Source organism: Marmota monax, unplaced genomic scaffold (assembly GCF_021218885.2).
Source record: "Marmota monax isolate L192 unplaced genomic scaffold, Marmota_monax_Labrador192_F-V1.1 WCK01_AAM20220418_F8-fsc00021, whole genome shotgun sequence".
NCBI lineage: Eukaryota > Metazoa > Chordata > Mammalia > Rodentia > Sciuridae > Marmota > Marmota monax.
In genome coordinates, this window is record NW_026695228.1 from 14,290,123 (window position 1) to 14,313,392 (window position 23,270).

The 23,270-nt window shown below is 34.8% G+C and overlaps 1 protein-coding gene across 5 annotated transcripts in view; it reads right to left on the reverse strand.

Moving 5' to 3' along the window:
- The window catches only part of Ulk4 (unc-51 like kinase 4), a 536,812-nt gene that overhangs the window by 246,598 nt on the left and 266,944 nt on the right, over positions 1 to 23,270 (reverse strand). For all 5 annotated transcript variants that reach the window (XM_046437488.2, XM_046437490.2, XM_046437489.2 and 2 more), the window contains one exon: positions 22,486 to 22,534. In XM_046437488.2, coding sequence (XP_046293444.1) covers positions 22,486 to 22,534 — 49 coding nt within the window. The remainder of the gene's footprint in view (positions 1 to 22,485; positions 22,535 to 23,270) is intronic.

Here is a 23,270-nt window from a genome sequence, read left to right on the forward strand (position 1 = left end):
ACACAGGCATTTAGTGAGCACCTACTATTGCTAGTAAGCAACCTAAGTACAGAACACAGTGGTGACCAAATATGAAACAATTCCTGTTACAGGAAGTCATTTATCTAGTGTTGGACTTTAATCCACTAATTTCACTGACAAATATTCTTGAGATATCAGTACTTCCTGCGCACCTGTGACAAAGGTATCTTTGACCCAGTCAGTCTAGATGATCCTCCAGAAGAGATGCCTGAGGGCACAGAAGATCTTGGGGGCTGATGTTCAAAGGATAGCAGAAAGACTTTAACAAGCCAAAGGACAGGCACATAATGCCCTTTAGGGAAGGAAACAGCAAGTACTGAAATGGTAAGTATTTTCCTCCTGAAAGGGAAACCCAAGCATCCCAAAGAACTGCACCACTGCATGTCTGTTATAACTGACATTACACTGTATTATATTTGTTGACTTATGTCTGTCAACACAGTGTGCGCTCACTAAAGCCAAGAAGCCATTCTTCCCCCTAACTCCAAGACTGCCCAAAAGAGCAGTTGACTGAACAGCAATAATTAACAGATTAACAGAAATCATATACAAAACAAAACCTCCACGTGAGATGGGGGATATAACTCAATGACACAGCATTTGCCTACTATGTGCAAGGCCCTGGATCCCATCACCAACTCAACAAACAAATAAAAATCTCCATAAGATAATGATTTCCATTTACTTCTCTCTCTGACATAGTCCAAGGACATAAAGGTAGGTAGATCTGGCTGAGAAATAAAAACAGATGCCTGTTATTTATCACAAAGAAAATTGGCAAATGGATATAAGTATTTAAATCAAGAGATCAGGAAAAGAATAAAATAACCCTAATGAAAAAAGAAATGGGAATTGATTAAAGAAGTTTTATTAAGGAATTAATGTAATAGAATAAAATCAATAAAATTGGTAAGTATCCAAAAACAAGTTCTGAAAGGGGAAAAAAAAACTTTAAATCAAACACTAGCTATCTTAATGTAGATCAAACGGAGAAGTCACCTATATATCAAATTAGGAGGAAAACAGGGTAAATAATAACACATATTAAAGTATTCATACACTGCTATTCCAGTAACAGAATAGGTACTATAGAGAAAAAAAAAATCAAATTTCCAAAATAAAGACAACAAAAACTTTAAAGGACTATAACTGGGAAAGAAATTTTAAAAGTTGCCAAAGGATAAATAAATGGGGGAAAAGATGAATCTCCTGTGTAGAAAAATTCCAAATAGCTTATGTAAATATTCTGCCCTCAAGCAGGTGGAACTTAATTTCTCATCCTTTGAATGTCAGAAGTGCTTAGAAACATGTTTCCAAAGGGTGAAGTACAGAAAAGGGAAAGGAGGTAACTTCACAGTAAAGAGGCTGCCAAACCTCAGCCACATGGTCCACGTTAATAGCATCAATGACAAGTCATGTTGGCTGCAGGCACCACTGACATAATGTGATGAGAATGGTACTTCATTTCCATAGGTTCCCTCCCCCACATCCATAACACCTGTCTCAGGAGAAAAAGAATAATGGACACACCTGAATTAGGCACCATCTACAGAATAGCAGTGCTACTCAAAACCGTCAAGGTCATATAAATCAAGGAAAGTCTGAGGAACTTCCACAACCAAAGAAAATTAAGGAGACATGATAAATATAATATAGTATTCTGGGTGTGTCCCAGAAGAGAAAAAGGACACTAAAGAAAACTAGTGAAATCTGAATAAAATATTGAATCCTTCACTGTGATAAATGAACCATAGTAATGTAAAAACTTAGGGAAAGTCGGTGAAAGGATACAGGACCTACCTATACTACCTTTGCAACTTCTCTATCAATCATTTAAAGCTATACTAAAAAAATTGTTCTTTAAAAAAGTGGTCAAAAATTAGAATCTCCTAAAAATGAACTAAGCCACATAGTTTCAGAGCTAACTTCTAAACAAATTTTCTGTGAAGGGAGATAAAATTTCTATACTTTAAAAAATAGTGACATTAGTATGCTCTAACTTGTGTGTTTTTAAAAATAATTTTAGTTGTAGATGGACACAATACCTATATTTTATTTATTTTTCAAAATTTATTATTTATTTAGTGCTGAGGATCAAACCTGGTGTCTCACCTGTAAGGCAAGCACTCTACCCCTAAGCCACAACCCCAGCTCACATATATATTTTATACTATAAGTAACCACTAACAAATCAACAGAATGAGATACATTAAGAATACTATAGACAAATCAAAATGAAATTCTAAAGAATGCTCAAGTAATTCACAAGAAAATTTTAAAAAACAAAAAAGGGGTGGTAAAATAAAATGGCAGACAATATCTAAACATATAAATTTACCATTGAAAAAAGAGATTTGAAGAGTAGTAGATCAAGGGGGAAAAATGACCCAACCACACACTCTACAAAAAACTCCTTTAAAATACAATGATAGCCAGCATGGTGGCTCAGGAGGATTTCGAGTTCAAAGGCAGCAGCAGCAACAGCAAGGTGCTGAACAACTCCATGAGACCCTGTCTCGAAATAAAATACAAAATAGGGCTGGGAATGTGGCTCAGTGGTTGAGTGTCCCTGAGTTCAAGCCCTGGTAGCAAATAAATATATAAATAAATACAATGATAAAGTACAGGTTGAACATTAAAAAGATGGGAAAAGATATGTCATGAAAACATTAATCAAAAGAAAGCAAGGGCCAGGTGCAGTGGTACACACCTGTAATCCCAGTAGCTCAGTAGGCTGAGGCAGGAGAATCCAAGTTCAAAGCCAGCCTCAGCAATTTAGCAAGGCCCTAAGCAACTTAGACCCTGTCTCTAAATAAAACATAAAAAAGGCTAGGGATATGGTGCAGTGAGTGGCCCTGGGTTCAATCCCTAGTACAAAAAAAAAAATTTAAAGAAGAAAGTATGGCAATATAGATATAAAAAAAAGTAGACTTTAGAGGAAAGAAAATTACAGGATCATAGACAGTATATAATGATAAGATTACATAATGATTCAATTCACCAAGATGACACAGAAACCCTAAACATGTGTAATCCAAGAAACAAAGTAACAAAACATTGAAGCACAAACTGAGAGACAAATTGATAGAAAAACTAAAAAGAAAATCAGCAAGGACATAGAATAACTCCACAACACCTTCAACTAACAGAATATAATCAATATTTATACAATGTTATGAAGAGTACCAGATGCATTCTTTTCTAAGCATCCACAAAATATAAATGAAAATAGACCATATCCTGGGATATGAAACAAACCTCAAAATATTTCACAAAAATGTACCTATACACACATATTGTACCAATATGTATTTTCTAGTTTTGATATTATACTATGGTATATGTTACAACCATTAGTGGAATCTGGATACAGTATGAGACCTGACTGTACTATCTTTGTAACTTCTTGTAAAATTACAAATATTTCAAAATATAAAATTTAAAAGTAGATGACACAAAAAAATGACAGACCAATTTCATTTACAAATATTCTAAACTCCTTTTAAAATTTTTGCATACTAAATCCAGCATTACCTTAAAAACAATGAGTGCTCCACATGTAATTACTCACTAGATATGTAGTGAGTGGCTATCCAATCCCTGAGACTGCCATGCTCCAGATGACAGGTGAGGTTGGGGCAACAGACATGGCCCCTCACCCTCACAGGACTATTTAAGATGAGGTAGAGAGGAAGGGCCTCAGTACACACTGAAGGTGAGAAGGAAGAGAGAGCAAAGGTCGTAAGGTAGGAATAAAGTAGGCTCATTTGTGTCCTGTAAGTAGTTCACTGTGATTAAAGCACATTCAGGAAAAGGAGAACAGGGATGACAGGAGATGGTGAGCAGCAGCCACAGTCACATCAGGTAGGCTTTCACAATGGTTGGGTTTTATGTTTTAAGTAGTAAGAAGTCAGTAAAAATAGAAGTACACTGCTGTAAGTTTCTTATATAAGACATGGTGTAAAGTACACTTCTAGATAACTTGAGCATATTTCATTCTGATATAGAAGAAAAATAATATGCCATGTATAGATAGGACATATGTGGGATAAACATGAATAGAAATAGATGAAAGAATCAGAAGAGACCTAATATTCATGCATCATTAACTATACATGAGACATCTGGGCCCTAAATATTCATGATAGAAATAGAAATAGAAAGCAGAAAATATTCAGTACCTACCTAGTTTGAATAAAGCCACACATTATTGACATCTCTTTAAGCCTTATATGTTCTTTACTTAACAAACACAAAACACATGAATACTTAGAAAGAGCACTGTCAAGCTACAGCAAGGGCCAACTCCATGTCTCTGTCTCTCTTATACAGCCAATATGTGTTATTGATCCAAGATACTTTTCATCTGTGGACCTTCTTTCTCAAATTTCTACTTGAGAAAGGTTGATGCAGCAAAGAGAGAAAGTAGATATGAACATATGGGTCCCCAGAACTCAGGTATTTCAACCTGCTTGCACCTCACCCTATGCCTTGCTTCTCACTGCATGTAATCGATCGATTTTGTAAATCAAATGATGTGAGATTACTTATTTGATCTGGGACTCTTTACATTCAATGAGCTCTCAGATACTCTGAAAGCTTATTTAGAGGTCACTATTACATCAAGGTAGTTATCTACATGATAGCAGGCAGACTGGCACAAATTGAAGATACATATTGTCAGTTCTACTCTAGTCACTGAGAAGGAAAATAATTGATCCAAAAGAAGGCAGGCAAAGGGGGAAAAAAACATTAAATACAGGAAACTTAGATAATGATGATCCACATAACAATGTTCTGGTCAATGATAGACTGTACATACAAGATCCCATAAGATCATAATGAAGCTGAAAAATCTCACCTAGTGATGCAGTAACCACCATAAGACCAAAGTGCAATGCATTATGTTTGTGGTGATGCCAGTAACTTACTGCATAACCATAAACCTACTGCACTGCCATTCAAATGAAAGTATAGCACAGAAATTATGTCAAGTACATAATATTTGACAAAGAGATTATTACTGGATTATGCATTAACAATACTATACATATTTATTAGACTGTACTCCTACTTACTAAAAAGGAGTTTACTGTAAAGCAGTACACCTATGACACAATCAGTAGTCTCATACATCTTCTGGTTACCACATCCCTTGACAGAACCATGAGACCACATGGTGCGACTGACCCATACCACCTAGGTCTGTTTAAGTACACACTGATGTTCACACAACAAGGAAATCACCTAATGATACTTTTTTCAATATAACCCTGTTAAATGATACACAACTATAGTAAGGCAATAAGTTTAAATACAAAAACATCAACAATTACATTAAGTGGAAATGTTCCAAACCCGTTAAAAAGAAGACTTACATTGTCAGAGTGAATAAAAATGTAAGCCCCACTATCTTCAAGAAAACAACTTTAAATATAAAGACATAAATCGGTAAAGAGTTGAGGTATGGGAAACAATATGACACATGACCAAGGGTGATATTAACATCACATAAATTTCAGGATAAAGAATACTGCCAGGAATAGAGTCATTTCAACAATAAAGGAATCCATTCATAGAGACTGCTACAATCTTACATTTAATTTTCACATGGAATAACAGACCTTCAAACTAGAAAACAAAACTGATACAAATGAAATAAAAACACAATTGTAGTCAAGAGATTCCATCACTACTCTATTAAGTGACAGACAGGGAAAAAGAAAACCCATAAAGATATAAGGAACTTGAACTACAGTGACAAAAAATTGACCTAATTGACATTCAGAGAACACTCCAACAACAACAAAAAGATACACATTCTTTACAAAACATATGGGGAATATTCACCAAAATAGACCATATAGTGGGTATAAACAAATCTGAAGAAATTATATAAGATGCAACTCATACAAACTATCTTCTCTAACTATAATGCAATTAAATTGAAATCTGTGTGTGTGTGTGTGCGCGCACACACGTGCATGCACGCGTAGTATGGCTTAGATATAGTTTGTGTATACCCTTCAAGGATTCAGATGCTGGGAGCCTGGTCCTCAGTGTGAGTTGATGGCACATTTGTAGGAAGCAGCTAATGGAAGGTAGTTAGGGGGCATTGCCCTCGGAAGGGATTAACACAGTTCTCTCCAGATCCCAGACAATTCCCTCAAGAACAAGCTTTTATAAAGAGAAGACCTGGCCCCCAAATCTCTCTGGCTTACTCTCTTGCCATGTTGTTTCTCCCTCTCACACATATATTCCTGCAAGATTCATGTCATGATGCAATTCACCAGAATTGAGCAGATGCTGGCACCATGAACTTGGAACTCAGACTTCTGAGCCCAAATTATACAGAATTGGGTACACTGTTATAGCAATAGAAAACAGACTAATAGGCTGGCATTTCCCACAAATATTGGAAAATTTAAAAATACTTGTAAATAATCAATGAATGTAAGATGAAATCAAATGGAAATTAGAAATTAGGCTGAATAGGCAAAAAAACAACTTATTAAAATTTGTGGGTTGGAGGGCCAGAGTTGTGGCTCAGTGGTAGAGCACTTGCCTGGCATGCCTAAGGCACTGGGTTTGGTCCCCTGCACCACATAAAAACAAACAAAGAAAATAAAGGTATTGTGTCCATGTACAACTAAAAAAAAAATTTTTTAAAAAATTATGAGTTGGAACTAAAGCAGTGTTTATAGGGGAAATCTATAGTGCCAAACAATCATCATATTAGAAATACAAGTCTGAAACCAGTGACTTACAATTCTACATTAAAAAACTAGAATAAAAGCAAGAAACGAAACCAAAGGAAACAAAAACGGATATAATAAAGAATGAAATTAATAAAACAAAATGAAAAGAAAAAAATAAATAAAAAGATAGTTCTTTAACAAGGTAAACAAGTAAACCCTCTGGTCAAACTAAGTGGGAAAAGAGAACAGAAAATATAAATATTCAATTTCTTATTATTGTTTAAGCAGTATGAGAAAGAGAGGAGAGACATCACTATAGGTGGTCAGATGATGCTAATAATAAACACTGCTGTGCCAATAAATCAGAGAAATGAGGTAAAATATATAAATACCTTGAAAGACATCAAAAATAAATACATGTGGGCATGGAGGTGTAGCTCAGTAGGAAAGCATGTGTTTACCATGTTAGGACCTGGGTTAAATCCTAAGCATAAAAAAAAAAAAAGGAAGGAATTGGAAGGTAGGAAGAAAGATTAAATAACTCTATATCCATAGGCAAAAATGAATTTTTAGTTTAAAACCCTGTCACAAAGGAAATTCTAGTCCCAAATGGGTTTGCTAATAAATCTTACAAAACATTTAAGGAGAAAATAACAATTCAAAAATAAATATATATAAATATATACACACATACTTTGTGTCTGTATCGCAACATCTCTCTATGTGTGATATATATTAACATATGATTATTTTAACAAATATATACTATATAAATATGTAATATGTTATGTATAATAGTATATATTTATTATATATTATTTACTCTGTGTGTATGTTTCTAGTATAGATTTATTATATATTATTATATATAATATCCCAAAGATAAAAAATCCCAAAGAAAATCAAAGATGGGAAAACATTTCACTCATTATTTGAAGCCAACATTGTCCTGACACAAAAATAAGAAAAGATTACAAGAAAAAACTACAGACCAATATGCTTCACAAAAATTCCTAATTTTTAAATGTTTTACTAAATCAAATTGAATATTATATTAAAAGAGTAACATAAAAAATATATAGGCTTTAACCTCAGATATAATTTAGGCTTAACATTTAAAAATCAATAAATACATAATACTAAAAAATAAAATCTATCTGATCATTTCTATAAATGCAAAAAAAAAATCCATTCATGATGAAATCTCCCAAAGTAGAAATGAAAGGAAATGTTTCCATCTATTTAAGACTTGTATCAAAAAAACACTATAGTTTATATCAGACATAATGCTTTCCCCCTATGATCTGACAAGACACTAAGATATCTACTCTGAGCATCACACCTGTACAATAATAATATTGTACCAGAAGCTCTAACAAGTAAAACACATACCTTTGGAAAAAGTAATACTATCTTACCTTACAAAGTCATGATCATCTACAAAGAAAATTCTATAATTGTATTATATAACAATTAGAAACAAAAAGTGAGCTTAGCAAGATTGTAGGACAAAAAGTATACAAAAATCAATTGCATTTTTACATGCTAACAATGAAAAATCAAAAACTGAAGTAAAATACCACTTAAACATATTAAATACTTAAATTTGACCAAAGCTGTATGAGACTTATACAACGCAAACTACAAAATATTGCTGACAAATATGAAAGAAGGTATGTATAAGACATATATCAACTTCATGGATGTAGAAACCCTGTTATTCAGATATCAATTCTCCTCAAATTTACATATAGAGACCAAAACCCCCAATAAATACCTCAACAAGGTTGTAAGAGAAATAGGCTGATTCACTTATAAGCAAATTCAAAGAACCTAGAGTAGCTCAAAAACTTAAAAATGAACACATTTAGAGAGTTTACAATAATAAAACAGTATGATACTGACACAAAGATATATGAAACAATGGAACAGAGAACAGAGTCCAGAAATAGACTCACATGTATATGAGTGATTAATCTTTGACCAAAGATGTCTATGCTAAAGGGACAATCTTTTCAGCAAATGATACTGGAAGACTGGATAGCTTCAGGAAAGAAAATGAATTCTCACTTCATAAGATATATGAAAATTAACTCAAGTATATCATAGATCTAAATTTAAAAGAAACTATTAGGGGGCTGGGGATGTGGCTCAAGCGGTAGCGCGCTCGCCTGGCATGTGCGCGGCCCAGGTTCAATCCTCAGCACCACATACAAACAAAGATGTTGTGTCCACCGAAAACTAAAAATAAATAAATAAATAAATATTAAAAATTTTCTCTCTAAAAAAAAAAATACAAACTATTTGGCTTCTGAAAGAAAAGAGGAGCACAGTTTGTGAAGTTAGGTTTGACAAGTATTTCTTAAATTAGGACACAAAAATATCTAGTAAGCAAAAGTTAATTTTTTATTTTGATCAAGTCAAATATAACTTTATGTGTGACATTACAAAAACGAAAATGCAAGCCACAGCTCTAGAAAAATATTCTGCTTATACATCTAAACTAATATTTGTATCTATATGTAAAATGAACCCTTACAAATGAACAAGAAAACAAAAATGGAGTTTGTACATGCACTTCACCAAAGATGATGTTCATATGGCAAATAAGTCCATTAATAGGAAACAGTAGGAAAATTCAAATTAAAGATATACTACTATAAATCCATACGAATGTCTAAAACTAAAAGGGATAATCTTACCAAGTGTTAGCAAGAAAGGGGAATAACTGTAATTTTCTCACTGCTAATGGCAAAACAAAAATGTCACAGCAGCTTTCAAAACAGTTTTATATTTTCATAAAGTTTAAATATACACCAATTATATAAATTGGACATTCCATTCCTAGGCATTTATCTAAGAGTAAAGAAAGCATATTTTCAGACAAAAAAAAATTGTGCACAATTGTTCATTGCAAAATAGCCCCCAAATAAAAAAAAAAAACCAAATGTCCATCAACAGGTGAATAAATTTTGTATATGCACACAAGAGCAAAGAAAAGAAACAAACTTTTCATGCGATAACAGCCCCCAAATAAAAAAATAGCCCCCAAATTAAAAAAAAAAACCATCAACAGGTGAATAGATAAATTTTGTATATGCACACAAGAGCATAGAAAAGAAACAAACTTTTCATGCGATAATGCAGATGAACTCAAACTAACTATATGCAAGGGAAGAAGCCAAGCAAGACAGAGTACGTACCTTATTATTCAGTTTATGAAAATTTTAGAAAATGCAAGCTAACTACAATGACAGAAAGCAATTATGCAAGACAGTACTGTGATGTCAGTAAAATGGTAGAATACGAAGTTCCTACGAACTCTCATACTGCTACAGAGTCACTAATGATGGTAATCACTCCTAGATAAGAATACCTTTGTGGAGGACCCAAAGTCTACCTGAGAGTTCCAGCACATTGAGGAACAAAAAACCTGAGAGAGAACACATTGGAAAGGGGAAGAAGGTAAGTATAGCTTGGTGCAAGAGAGAAGCCCTCATGGCCCACAATTTCTCCCATTGAGGGAAAGTCAGAGTAAAATGAGTGCCTGCCTTCGCCATCCTTAAAGAATGCTACTCAAAAGGCCTTTAGGGCCTGATCCACTCCACTCAGAATATTTAGAGATCCACACAGATGAATTATATGAAGGCAGCTAGAAGCAGGGAGAAAGGAACTGGGTGTCAGCATGGCAACCAGCATGTCTTTCTCAATAACCAGTCATGGATCCTGCTAACTGGCTCACAGACCACTAAAAGGAGCTCTTCTCACTATGAATAACACATCCCAATGCACAGCCCACATGAATCTCTGCAAATAGTATACAGATATCAAAGAAGAAGGTATAGATAATATATATATATAGATATAGATAATATATATAGATATAGATAATATATATAGATATAGATAATATATAGAGAGAGACATATAAAAGCAGGTATAAATATTAGAAGCAAATTTCAGTCCACTGGACAGACATAAGGAGCACAACATTACACACTTTGGGGCACTGCTCTAAGGAAAACAGACAAAGAGACTCTCAGTACCACTCCTGGTTTTAAAAGATCAAGGAAAGAAATACAACCCTAAGACTTCTCCATTCAGAAAATGAAATGATGATGCACCCATAGAAAAGATCAGGGAGACCCCTAAAATCTCTAACTAGACAGATATAGTGAAAGTCTCTCTTCCAAAGCCAATCAGTAAAAACTGGAGTATATGTATACCACTTCAAATGCAAAGACAATACAGAACATGTAAAATGAAGGAAATATGACACCAGCAAAGGAACAAAATAAGGCTAAAGCAGTTGACACACACACACACACAAAAATGGAGTTCTATGAATTTCCCAAAAATGAATTCAAATTAATCAACTTTAAAGAAATTCAGTGAGCTACAAAGGAACATAGACAACATTACATTGACAAAATGAATTCAACAAAGAAAAAATAACCAAACAAAAGTTCCAGAGCTGAAGAAAGCAACACCTGAACTTTTCAGAAAAGTTCAACAGAGCATTTTAATAGCAGCTTTGATCAAGCAGAAGAAACAATCAATCAAGTCAGAGACAAATCATTTGCAATTATCCATTCAGAGGAATAAGAAAGGAAAAGGGGAAAAAAGGACTGAAATCTTGTGGAATTTATGCAACAGAAACAAGGAAACCAATGTACATATTTTGAGAGTTCCAAAAGAACACAAAGAAAAAAGGCAGAAAGCTTTCTCATACGATTGATGACTGAAAATTTCCCAAATTTTGTATGGGGAAATGATCATCCAGATCTACGAATCCTAAAGAATCCCAAATAGATTAAAAATAAAGATGTCTTCACTGAGAAACATTATTATAAAATCTTTAAAAGTCAAAGAGAATTTTGAAAGCATCAAGAGAAAAACAGCTTATCACATACAAGGGAAACTACAAAAGACTATCAGATTTCTCAGCAGAAACTTTACAGGTCAGGAGAAAGTGACATAATATGCTCAAAGCACTGAAAAAAGGAAAAATGCCAATAAAGAATATTATACAGGACAAAGCTATAAGCTGTTTTTCAGAAATGGAGAAAGACAGACTTCTTAGACAACAAAATCTGAGACAGTTCATCACCAGTAGACTTGCCTTATGAGACATGCTAAAGAGAAATCCTCAAGTTAAAATGAAAGGATGCTAACAATATGGAAAGTACATGAATGTAAAAAATAACTGGTAATGGCAAATACATGGTCATATTCAGAGTACTGCTACTGTTAAATGGTGCTGAATTCATTTTAATTCTAGAATAAAAGTTAAAAGAAAGTTAAAATAATTATACTATCTTGTTAATGATACAATATAATATAAAAAATATAAACTACTGTATCAGTAACAAAATGAGGGAGGAAAGAAAGAGAAGTTAACAATGTGGTTGAAATTAAGTTGCAATCCATTTAAAATATACTGTTATAACTAATCGATTTTTGTGTAAGCTTCCTGGCAATTACAGAGAAAAATAAACCTATAGTAGGTGGGTAAAAGTTAAAAGGAATCAAAACAATTCACTATAAAAAATCATGTCTCAAAGAGAGGAAGAAACTACCAGAATTTCCAGAACATAATGAACAGAATGGCAATACTAAATTCTTACCTACTGATAATTACTTTAAAAGAAAATGGATTAAACTCTCTAATCAAAACACAAGAATAAGTAGATTTTTAAAAAGTAAGTTTCTACTACAAACTGCCTATGTGTGTACCATTAAGGACACACATAGGCTGAAAGCGAAGGGATATATATATATTTCTTTTAAAGCAAATGGTAACCAAAAGAAAATAAGAGTGGTTATATTTACATAATGAAAGAAAGTAGACTTTAAGTCCAAAACTGTCTTTCATTATGTAAATATGAAAGTAGACTTTAAGTCCAAAACTGTCATAAAAGACAAAGAAAGTCATTATATAATAACAAAAGGGATAATTCACCTTCAGGACTCATATATTCAAAACATTCCATCTAATTAGCAGAAGAATACAAATTCTTTTCAGGCACAGATGAGACATTCTCCAGGATATATCATGTGTTCAGTCACAAAACAAGTTTAAACACATTCAAGAAGAGTCAAACAATTCCAAATATCCTATGCTACTACACCCTATGAAACCAGAAATCAGTAATTAGAACTTAGAAAATTCACAAGTATGTAAAAATTAATCAAGACACTCCTGAACAATCAATGGGTTAAAGAAGAAATGTTCTAAAATCTCAAGATTAACAAAAATGGAAATGCAGCACACCAAAACCTAAGAGTGGTAGTAAAAGTAATTTTAAGAAAGAAGTCTGTATCTATAAATGCCTACAATATGGGAGGTAGGGAATCTCAAATATCCAACCAAAATTAATACCTCAAGGAATAGAAGAACTAAGACCAAAATTAGAAGGAGGAGGAAAATAACAAAGATTAGAACAGACATAAATGAAATAGAGACTAGAAAAACAATATGAAAGATTGATAAAACTAAGAATTGAAATTTTGCAAAGATGAAATTATAAAGTGTTGGGGCTAGGAGTATAGCTCAGTAGTAGAGCATGTGTTCAACATGCACGAGACCCTGGGTTCAATCCCCAACACCACAGACATAAAACTAAATGTCTTTTAGTTAGACTTTTTAAAAAGGGAGAAGTCTCAAATAAGATAATAAATATTATAATTAATATCACAAAAATACAAAATATAAGTAAATATAATATAAAGACTACAATGAATAATTATGGGCCACAAAATTTAATAATCTAGAAAAAGTAGATAAATTCCTAAAAATATACAAACTACCAAGACTAAACAATGAAGAAATAGAAAATCATAGCATACCAAAACCAACTAAGGAGACTGAATAAAAACTTCTCAACGATGAAAATCTCAGAGTACTTGATGGCTTCACTGGGGATTTCTACCAAATATTTAAAGAATAGTAATACCAATCTGTCTCAATCTCTTCTGAAAAAAGTAGGAGGGAATACTTCCAAACTCATTTCATTATTCCAAAGCCAGACAAGGATACTACAAGAAAATTACAGACCAATATCACTGAAAAACAGAAATTTTAAAAAAAACTCAACAAAAACCAGGAAACCAAATTAAGTACATAAAAGTGATAATACATCATGATAAAATAGGATTAAGCCTTGAGATGCAAGGATGGTCCAGTATATGCAAATACATAAATGTAATACACCATATTGAAATAATGGAAAATAAAAATCATATAGACATCTCAATAGATACAGAAAAAAGCATTTGACCCAATTTAACGTCCTTTCATGACAAAAACATTCAACAAATTATGTACAGAAGGAATGTACCTCAACATAATTAAGAACACCTATGGTAAGACTACAGCTAACACCCAACTCAACAGTGAAAAGCTAAAAGCTTTTCCTCTAAAATTGGGAACTATGCAAAGATGCCTACTTTCTCCACATCTATTTAAAACATTACTGGAGGTTCTAGCCAGAACAATTAGGCAAGAAAAAGAAATAAAAGTCACACAAATTGGAAAGGATGAAGTAAAATTTTCTCGCTGGGCAGGTGACAGTTTTAGTGAAAAGCTTTTAGAACTAATAAATGAATTTGGTAAAGTTGCAAGATACAAAAATCAACGTTGAAAAAAGCACTTGTATTCCTACACACTAACAGTAAACTATGTGAAAAAAAAATTAAGGAAATAATTTCTTTGATAATAAAACAAAGCAATAATAAAATACATAGTTATAAATTGAACCAAGGAGATTAAAGATCTGCAATGAATTCATGGGGTGGGGGAATAGAATACATCAACATGAACTTTCACACAAGTTCATACAGAGATGACAAAGATATTTTGCTCATTATTTTTCATATTGGCAGAAAATTGGGGACAGAAGGCCAGACGTGAATGTCCATCAACAAGGAGTGAGCAAGATAAAAATGTTGCTAGGGCTGGGGCTGTGGTTCAGTGGCAGAGCACTTGACTAGCATGTGTGAGGCACTGGGTTCAATTCTTAGCACCGCATATAAAAATAAGTAAAATAAAGGCAAGCTATTTATCTACAACTACAATTTTTTTTAAACTTTGCTAACACAATGAAATATTATATGGTCATTAAATAAGATGAAGAATACATGTGGGCATACATGCATGTACCCCACACATACACTGTTGCCAAGAACATTGAGATAAATATTAAGTTGGAAAATTTAGTAATGTCTCATTTCTGAAAACAGATGAGACAGACACATGTTTAAAAAAACAACCAGGAGGACATGCATCAAGCTGTAAGCTATGAAATGATGAGAGACCTTCACATGATATGGCAGACAAGTCTGTATTATTTAAACTTCTTTGACATATATATTATTTTTGTTACCAAAAAAGATAAAACCAAAGATCCTATGTAGTAATTTGCCCATACTGGCTTTGCATCACAGTCTTTCTCCAATTTGGTTCCTCTAATAAATCCAAAATGCAATTTCACTTGCTAGAGCTATTTAAAAAACTGTACTTTCTCCATAAATCTGTAAACTGATTTAGTACATCAGATTTCCTGGCTCAAACTAAAAATCCTTTGCAGCTCTGGGTAATAACATAAATCTTTTTTTTTTTTTTTTTAAGTTCACCCAAGAAAACAAAGGCAAATGTTCAGAGATGTTTGCCATTTTATTTAATCAAAACTAGTATCATTTCACTGACGTTTCTACTTTCTTAAAGTACGCCAGGCGCAGCAGTACACACCTGTAATCCCAGTGGCTCAGGAGGCTGAGGCAGGAGGATTGAGAGTTCAAAGCCTGCCTCAGCAAATCCGAGGTGCTAAGCAACTCAGTGAGACCCTATCTCTAAATAAGGGGTGGGGATGTGGCTCAGTGGTCAAATGACCCCGAGTTCAATCCCTGATACCAAAAAAAAAAAAAAAAAAAAAAAAAAACATAGGTATTCTCAGTTGTTTTGTTCATAACTGAACTTTATGGGATCTTATGTTTCTGAAGAATTTTTAGAAAAAATAATATTCAGTGATTACATACTGAGAATGTATAATCACCATTTTACACGAGGCTCTTCCAACAATTCTTTGCATTTACCTTGAGTCATTTTACTTTCTGCTATGACAGGGCTCTGAATACATGTTTTTTGGTGTCATGTGACTGGACAAAGCTTGACCGCAACAAGCATTTTATTTTTGAACACAAGTCTGAAACCAACATGGCCAGTGTCCAATGACTGGGCATTTCTAGATAGTCCAGAGTCAGGAAAGAAGTTGAGTGGTAACACTTGCCCTGCCCAAACGTCAGGGGAGCCACAAGCAAACCATCTTGTGTAAGTGCATCACATTGAAGGACACTGGCCTTTCCTACTATTTCATCTTTCAATTAATCAACAATAAAAACTCAAAACTACAAAAGCTTACAGTCTTGGAAAGTACATTTTTAACATTTACTCACTCATTTACTTGTCTCCTATGCTTCTTAACTAGACTTCTTTAGAGAGAAAGACTTAAAGCAAGTCTAGAAATTTGAGAGAGAAAGACTTAAAGCAAGTCTAGAAACAAGAATGATGATGAATGAGCTAGTCAGCTTTCCACTACAACAACACACACCTGAGATAAATACACTTAAAAAGAAAGGCTTATTTTGGCTCATAGTTCCTGAGTTTTCAGTCCATGGTTGCTTAGCATAATTGCATTTGGGCCTATGGAAAGGCAGCACATCATGGCAGGAATATGTGGTAGCGTAAGGCTGCTTACCTCATACAGCCAGGAAGCAAAGGGGGGAAGGGGCCAGAGTGCCAATATCCCCTTCAAGAGCATCCCCCAGTGGCCTAACTTCCTCCAAGGAGGCTCTGTCTTTTAAAGGTTATACCTCTTCCCAATAGTACCATAGCTGGGAACACCTCAGATCCAAACTACAGTAACGGAAATACTCAAGATCCCACTATTTGGGAGAAGCCATATGTGAGTAACATATTTTCAGTCTGTGCCCTGAGGATGGCTAAACATTAATACTAAGCTCTAGTTTAGCCATTTTCATTGGCTATAATTTATAGTTTTAATGAAAGCAATCCTCTTTCAAACCAGCTGAACTGATTATGTAGAAACTAGTTCTTCTTTAGCCCGGGTGTGCTAATCTAAGTTTTACTTTAGTTTAGCCCATTCAGCTAACATGATACTGATCAAATTAGTCATTTTTTCAGATGCTATATGACCAATTTCACTTTATTCACTCCAGTATCAACAGATCATACCCTAGCCCTACAAAGTTATTTTCCAAATATATATTTATGACACAAGCTTCCAGAACTGGATATGTTTGCTGTGTGTTTTAAGTCATCTTTGTATGCAATAGAAATTCATTATACAGCTCCATTCCGCAAATTACAAAAGCCCTTAATGGGGGCAAATGTAGGTTGAAGAATGAGATTTATCCTGCATATAATAGGTAGTCTGCATAAATTTCAGAGTATCTTCTTAGGTCAAGTGTTCTGATATTTTAATCAAAAATCATTTTATTTCAGACATTTTTGCCAATGTGCAAGGCAGAATCTTATTAACAGCATACTGGACACAAGCATGAAGGTTCTTAAAATTATAAGAAACTTTCTGACCTGCTTCCAAGAACTAACTCACATTAGCTGAGTTGCAACTAGAATAGAGCAAAAAAAATTTTAAAAGACTGAAGCACAGGATTGAAAACTTTTCTTAAATGCAATATAGCTGCCACTTCACACAACCTTAATGACCCAGTGATTAAATTCTTTAGGCTCCAAGGGTCCATAAAGAAACTCTTTTCTAAACACACAGTTCACGTGAAAGATTTACTAAAGTTGCTTCAACTGATATTTTCAAGAATTGTTAAAACAATATTATTGTCAAACTAGTGTATTGCTAATCACATTTTTATTGTTAACATTTGCCACTGAAATTGCTCTTCAATTGTTTGTTTTGGAACAGACTCATAAAATATCATGACAGCGATATTTTGGCACATATTGGAAAATCTGCCATGAATAAAGATTTTTTCCAATAAAATAGAGTTTGCCTATATTACTTGGCATTAAAATGATTTACTGAAGTAGCCAAAACATAAACCACTGAAATAAAATGAGAGATTAGAGTTATAGCAACATTCAAAGACTGATACATCCAAATTCACATTTAAAACACATTTTAAAGCAACTTCTACGCTTTGGAAAGTGGCAAAGCGGAAAAAAGAACATCCTTCATCCTACTCATCTGGCAATTCTACACATAAAAGCCAAGTCATCATGATGCTTCTGAGGGCTCATATTCTTCAGGAACACACATTTATTAAGCAGATTCAGGATGCCTTAGTGCTGTGGACCCAGAAGATTGCATACACTAGAAACCAATTCAGCTTATTCTAATGCATGCTACTTCATCCTTCATTCCCTGCCGAACACTGGTTCTGCCAAAGAAAATTCAGAGTTCTAAAGCAGGTAGGCCCTGCCGCGGAAGTGTTACCCAGGTCCCAGGACAATCACCTTTCTCACCTTTCTCCATTGCTTGGCCAGCTAAAACTAGGGCAACTTCCAGCTGAAACACAGATTTGATTGAAATGCTGCCCACTCTGCTCTGTCATGTTATCAGAACTCCTGGGACTTTGGATCAGACCTCAGACCAGCTCTGTCTTCCATGTTCCCTTCCCCACAATTCCTTTGGTTGACCCTAAAAGCCTAACTTGCAGCTTCCTGTTTTCATCCTGTGGTGGCAAAAGATGCAGGGACACTCAAGTTGCCAGTATATGCCCATGACCTTAAGCCAAATTTGCTCCACATCCCAAACCTGTGACTGATCAGTCTACTTCCACATTGCAGGAGGACAGGGATTCTAAAAGAATCACCCCAACCCCTTCTCTCTCCAGGTAGAGGCTAGTGTCTGGTTTTAAAGGGCCTAAATTACTTGCACAAATATGAAATAAACGTAGTATATGACCCTTCAGGATTTCACCCAGAATATCCTTTAGCCTCACTACATAACCCCTTCTCTGTGACCTCTGCTCCATATACTGAGGCCTCAGTACTCACCATGCCAGGTGCTGATCTTGCCTTTCCCTTTCCTCAAACTGCAGTGCTTCCCCTTCCTCAAGAAAACTCCTTTGTCCTGAGGCCCTATAGAAAGGTCACTACTTCTGTGAGACAGCAGCTGTGACTTCTTTCCTCCAATGATGTGCTACACATCGCTTTTTCCTGGCAACATTATTGTAGAAGGCCTTGTATGCAGCCTTCCAGACAGGAAGAAGCACTGTGCCTCCTGAGTAGGCCATTACAATTAGAGATTGCTTTTATTTCCTTTCCAAAACAACAAAAAATACTTTTAATTGGCCATTTAACAGTTTGAATCCATCCCTGGAACTCCTGGTGGACCATATAATGCCTGCTGTCCCTGAGACTTCCACATGGCTACTCTCTACACACAGTTCAACAAATTCAGCATTCTGCTCCGTGCCTCTGCACTTGCCTCCAGGCCTGCAGGAAAAACAACAGAAGCTGCCAGCAATTTCTGCCCATCAGAAGAGACAGGCTTACTTTCTTAATGAAAAACATCTAGGAGATGTACTGCTGGTAAAAGCATACCACACGGGGACTTTAGGAAAGAACAAAGAAGTTACAAAGCCTGTAAGAAGTTTGTAAGCACATCAAACATGAACAGTTATGGGCTGGGAGTAAAGAAAAAAGTCATCAAGGTTCAAGGTAGACCACAATCTGAGTGAGTGAAAAGCTCTTTTGTCATTTTGTTAATGGGCAGTTAGAAGGCATAAGGAGTAGCAAACATGCAGGGTGCCACACAATCTCCTCATTACTCCTTGTCCTGATCACAGCATTGCTAGAAGCTGTCATATATATGTTAGACAACACCTAGACCCTCAAACTTAGAAAGCAAACTGAAGTACATACTGTGTTTCCTTGACTCTAGGAACCCGTCAGTTCTAAGATGCACCGTTATTTTATCAAGTGCTAAGAAAGAAAAATGTTGCCAATTAAACTATGACACAGTTTCTTATTACTCAGAATTTTATTTTCTTTTTATTGAAAGAGCTCTTTCAGATGTATTCAGACAGATTTTTATAATATATCACTCTCAGGCATTTATAACAAGGAAAATAAAAGTGAAATAAATTGGTTTAGGCAATGACAACCAGGTCACCTCACTGAAAGCAATTGTAAAACACCATTGATTTGGAAAGTATACCTCAGTTTCAGAAATGTTAAACTCTGAAAAATGTGTGATTCATAGAATCAATAAAATATTGTTATGTATGGCTCAGTGATAAAAAGTTTAAAAAGTCAAGGTAATAGTTCATGGGATAATGGCTACGAAGACCTTCCACTGATTAAAAATGTATTTAAACAGAAAAAAAAAAATCTAAGATTATTTAACTCAAGAAAGACAAAAGTAGAATAGGAATTTAATAATGCTCTTCAAGGACATCAAAATGCTGCTCCATGAGCAGTGTTTTAAAGTCCCTTGTTCTTTACTTTTTAGCATGAAGATCTCTTTCTACAAGAAACCTGAGTATGGGGCTGTTTTGTTCAGAGTAAGAGCATCTTCCCAGACACATCTATGGGGCTAGGACCAGCTTAACTCCTGACCTGAACAGATGTGTCCCTTTCTACTCACTCCCTACCACAGTCACAATCGCATGACAAGGGCTTAAACTGTGGTAGTGACTAATTAATTAAACTTTCACTTCAGTGTAAAATATGAAGCACTTGCTAGGTGCTCAGTACACAAACATTAATATATTTAAGTAACTTATAAGAAAGAATTTTCTATATCAGAATTTTAGACCTTGAGATGACAAAGGGTAGAATGAAAATTTCTTCTCACAAAAGGTGAATTAACCTTAGCAGTTTAGAAAGCCTCCTGCCACAAAGATGAATCACATCTATCCGTTCTAAATACACATACACACACACTTATTTTGGGGGTGGAGAAAGTAGTGGGGAATGAACCGGGGGGCTCTCTACCACTGAGCAACATCCCCAACCCTTCTTTTTTGAGACAGGGACTTGCTAAACTTCCCAAGCTCCTCTTGAAATTGTGATCCTCTTGTCTCAGCCTCCCAAGTTGCTGGAATTACAGGCATGCACCACTGTGCCTAACTCCATTCTGGCTTTAGAAGTCTACAACACTGGTTACTTTTCAAATGCATACTAAATGTGGTGGTCTGGATGGTTTGGGTGGCTGGTCCCACTCCCAACCATGTGGCCAAACTTAGCACCTTGCTGTACACTATTCTCCAAAACAAATCCGCAAGTATTGTTCATCCTTCCTACTAAAGGTGTCTATTAGTATACCACTTGGCAAAACCTAAAACTCTGCTTTAGACAGCTCTCAATCACATTTCTTCATCTCCGTTTTCTATATCCCTTCTCCTGATACTGCCTGAAAACCCCCTTGTAGTGTATTCAGTCCAGGCTCTCGTCTTGTATATTCCATTCAGCATGGCAGCTCTATTCCATCTGGTCACCAAAGCCATACTTTGAGAATGCTGCCCATTACTACCCTTACTCCTCATCCAATGTCAAAAGCTGAGTGCTATGGTTTGAAGGTGTCCCTTCCAAAATTCAAGTATTGTCAATGTGACAGTATTATGAAGTGAGGCCTCAGGAGGTGTTTAGGCTATGAGCTCTCCTCCCTCCCCAGTGGGAGGCTTCACACAGCATCATGCATGCTTGCCCTTCCACCTTCTGCCATGTGAGGCACAGCTTGAGGGCCCTCACCAGATGCCAAATGCTGGTACACTGATTTTGGACTTTCCAGCATTTAGAACCATAAGAAATGAGTTCCTTTGCTTTATAAATTACCCAGTGTGTAGAAGTTTATTAGCAGTGCAAATGGACAAAGATACTCAAGATAACCCAACCAGCATTCCTGAAAGGGAAAGGGGCACCTGTAGCTAAGAAAAAATGCAGTTTTTATGACATAGTCATAAAAGCATAGAAAAAAATTTTGTTCTAGTATTTGAAGATGATTCAAGAAAATTTATCGTGTGACAAAGCTAATGAAGCTAATGCTCCATTGATGGCCATGGTAGGTTAGATTGACCTGGCTGCAGAAAGTTACCCACCTTTGTGTCTTTTTCTGTCATTGAGTTCTGGAGGTAACACACTTGGTAAACAGAGATAACACACCCATAAACAAAAGAACCTTTTGCCAAGGTCACTCCTTTGCTCTAAACACCAACTACATTTTCAGCCTAATTCTGGGTGTGAATAGGGATCTAAATAGGGAGTTATTAGAAGTGACTCTACAAATAGGAGTCATAGATGATATTTAAGATGCATTCAATGAATAGAAAAAACATGGTATAAGAAAACTAAGCTATTCTAAATTCTAAAGAAGACAATTTTCTAACCAGGCATAAAACTGATGGTTTGGTACCCAGTAATGTTCATATTGAGCATCAGAAAATTAATACCAAGTATGGCAATAATCATCCTGCCCTCTCTCCACAAACCAAACTCAAATAAGGCATTCTATGCTGAAAACACATATTATTCAATGGAAATAAGATGCAAATGACTTGTGAAAGGGCAGGTCATTAAATAGTGTCTCTATACAATTTCAGAGCATATCATCCCTTTACAGATAAGAAATCTAAGAGATCTAATGAGGTTAAGTGAGATGATAAAGAAGATTCTTTGAGTTAGAATCTGGGATTTAAAAAAAAAAAAAAGATAGCTTGGTAAAAATCTTTAGACTTTTAAAATTTCACAGCCCATTTCCTTTCTTACCAGAATTACTTCAAAAATGAGTGGGATCAGTTTGCTTTCTTCCACAAGTCTGTTAAAAAAAAAAGATAACCACACATTACAATGTGTATATTTAAACTATACATTACAATATATGTATTTAAGCTATTGCCCTGATGCGGAACAAGAAAGTCCCTGTGTTTAACTGTTAAATTCTGTAACCAAGAAACATTATGATTAAATGTTCGCTTTTAATACACTGAACTATAGCTATTAAATACAAGAAATATGAGTCTTCTTTAAAAGTGACTACTATCTTGGTCTTATTCATCTATAAAAGCGAAATCTTAAATAGACTGATATTTTAATGTGAAAATTAATTAAAATTCACAATTATTATAAAGAATATCAAAAAGATTTGCCAGTTCAAAGAATGTAACCAATCCTCACTACAGTTAAATTATAAGCATGTGACACTGTAATTTTTTATATATGCCTCATTAGCTGTCTTCTCGGCATTAATGAATTAATGTACAATGAATTTTAACGGCCTTTAATTTTTAAAAAATTGGACACCAATCATCCAATACACTCTAGGCACTCTCCCTCATCAAATCTAGTTATAAATTTTCATCAATTGTAACACAATAATTTTTTCATGCAATTTAAGAGAAAGTAGCCTTGATAACACCAGAACTATTCAAAAGTCAGTTTTTATTAAGAACAATATTTCAATCTTTAAATAGTCCTTTAATCCTGGGTTCAGCAAACTTTTTGCTGCAATAGTCCACATAGTAAATATCTTCTGTTTTGCAGGCCACACTGTC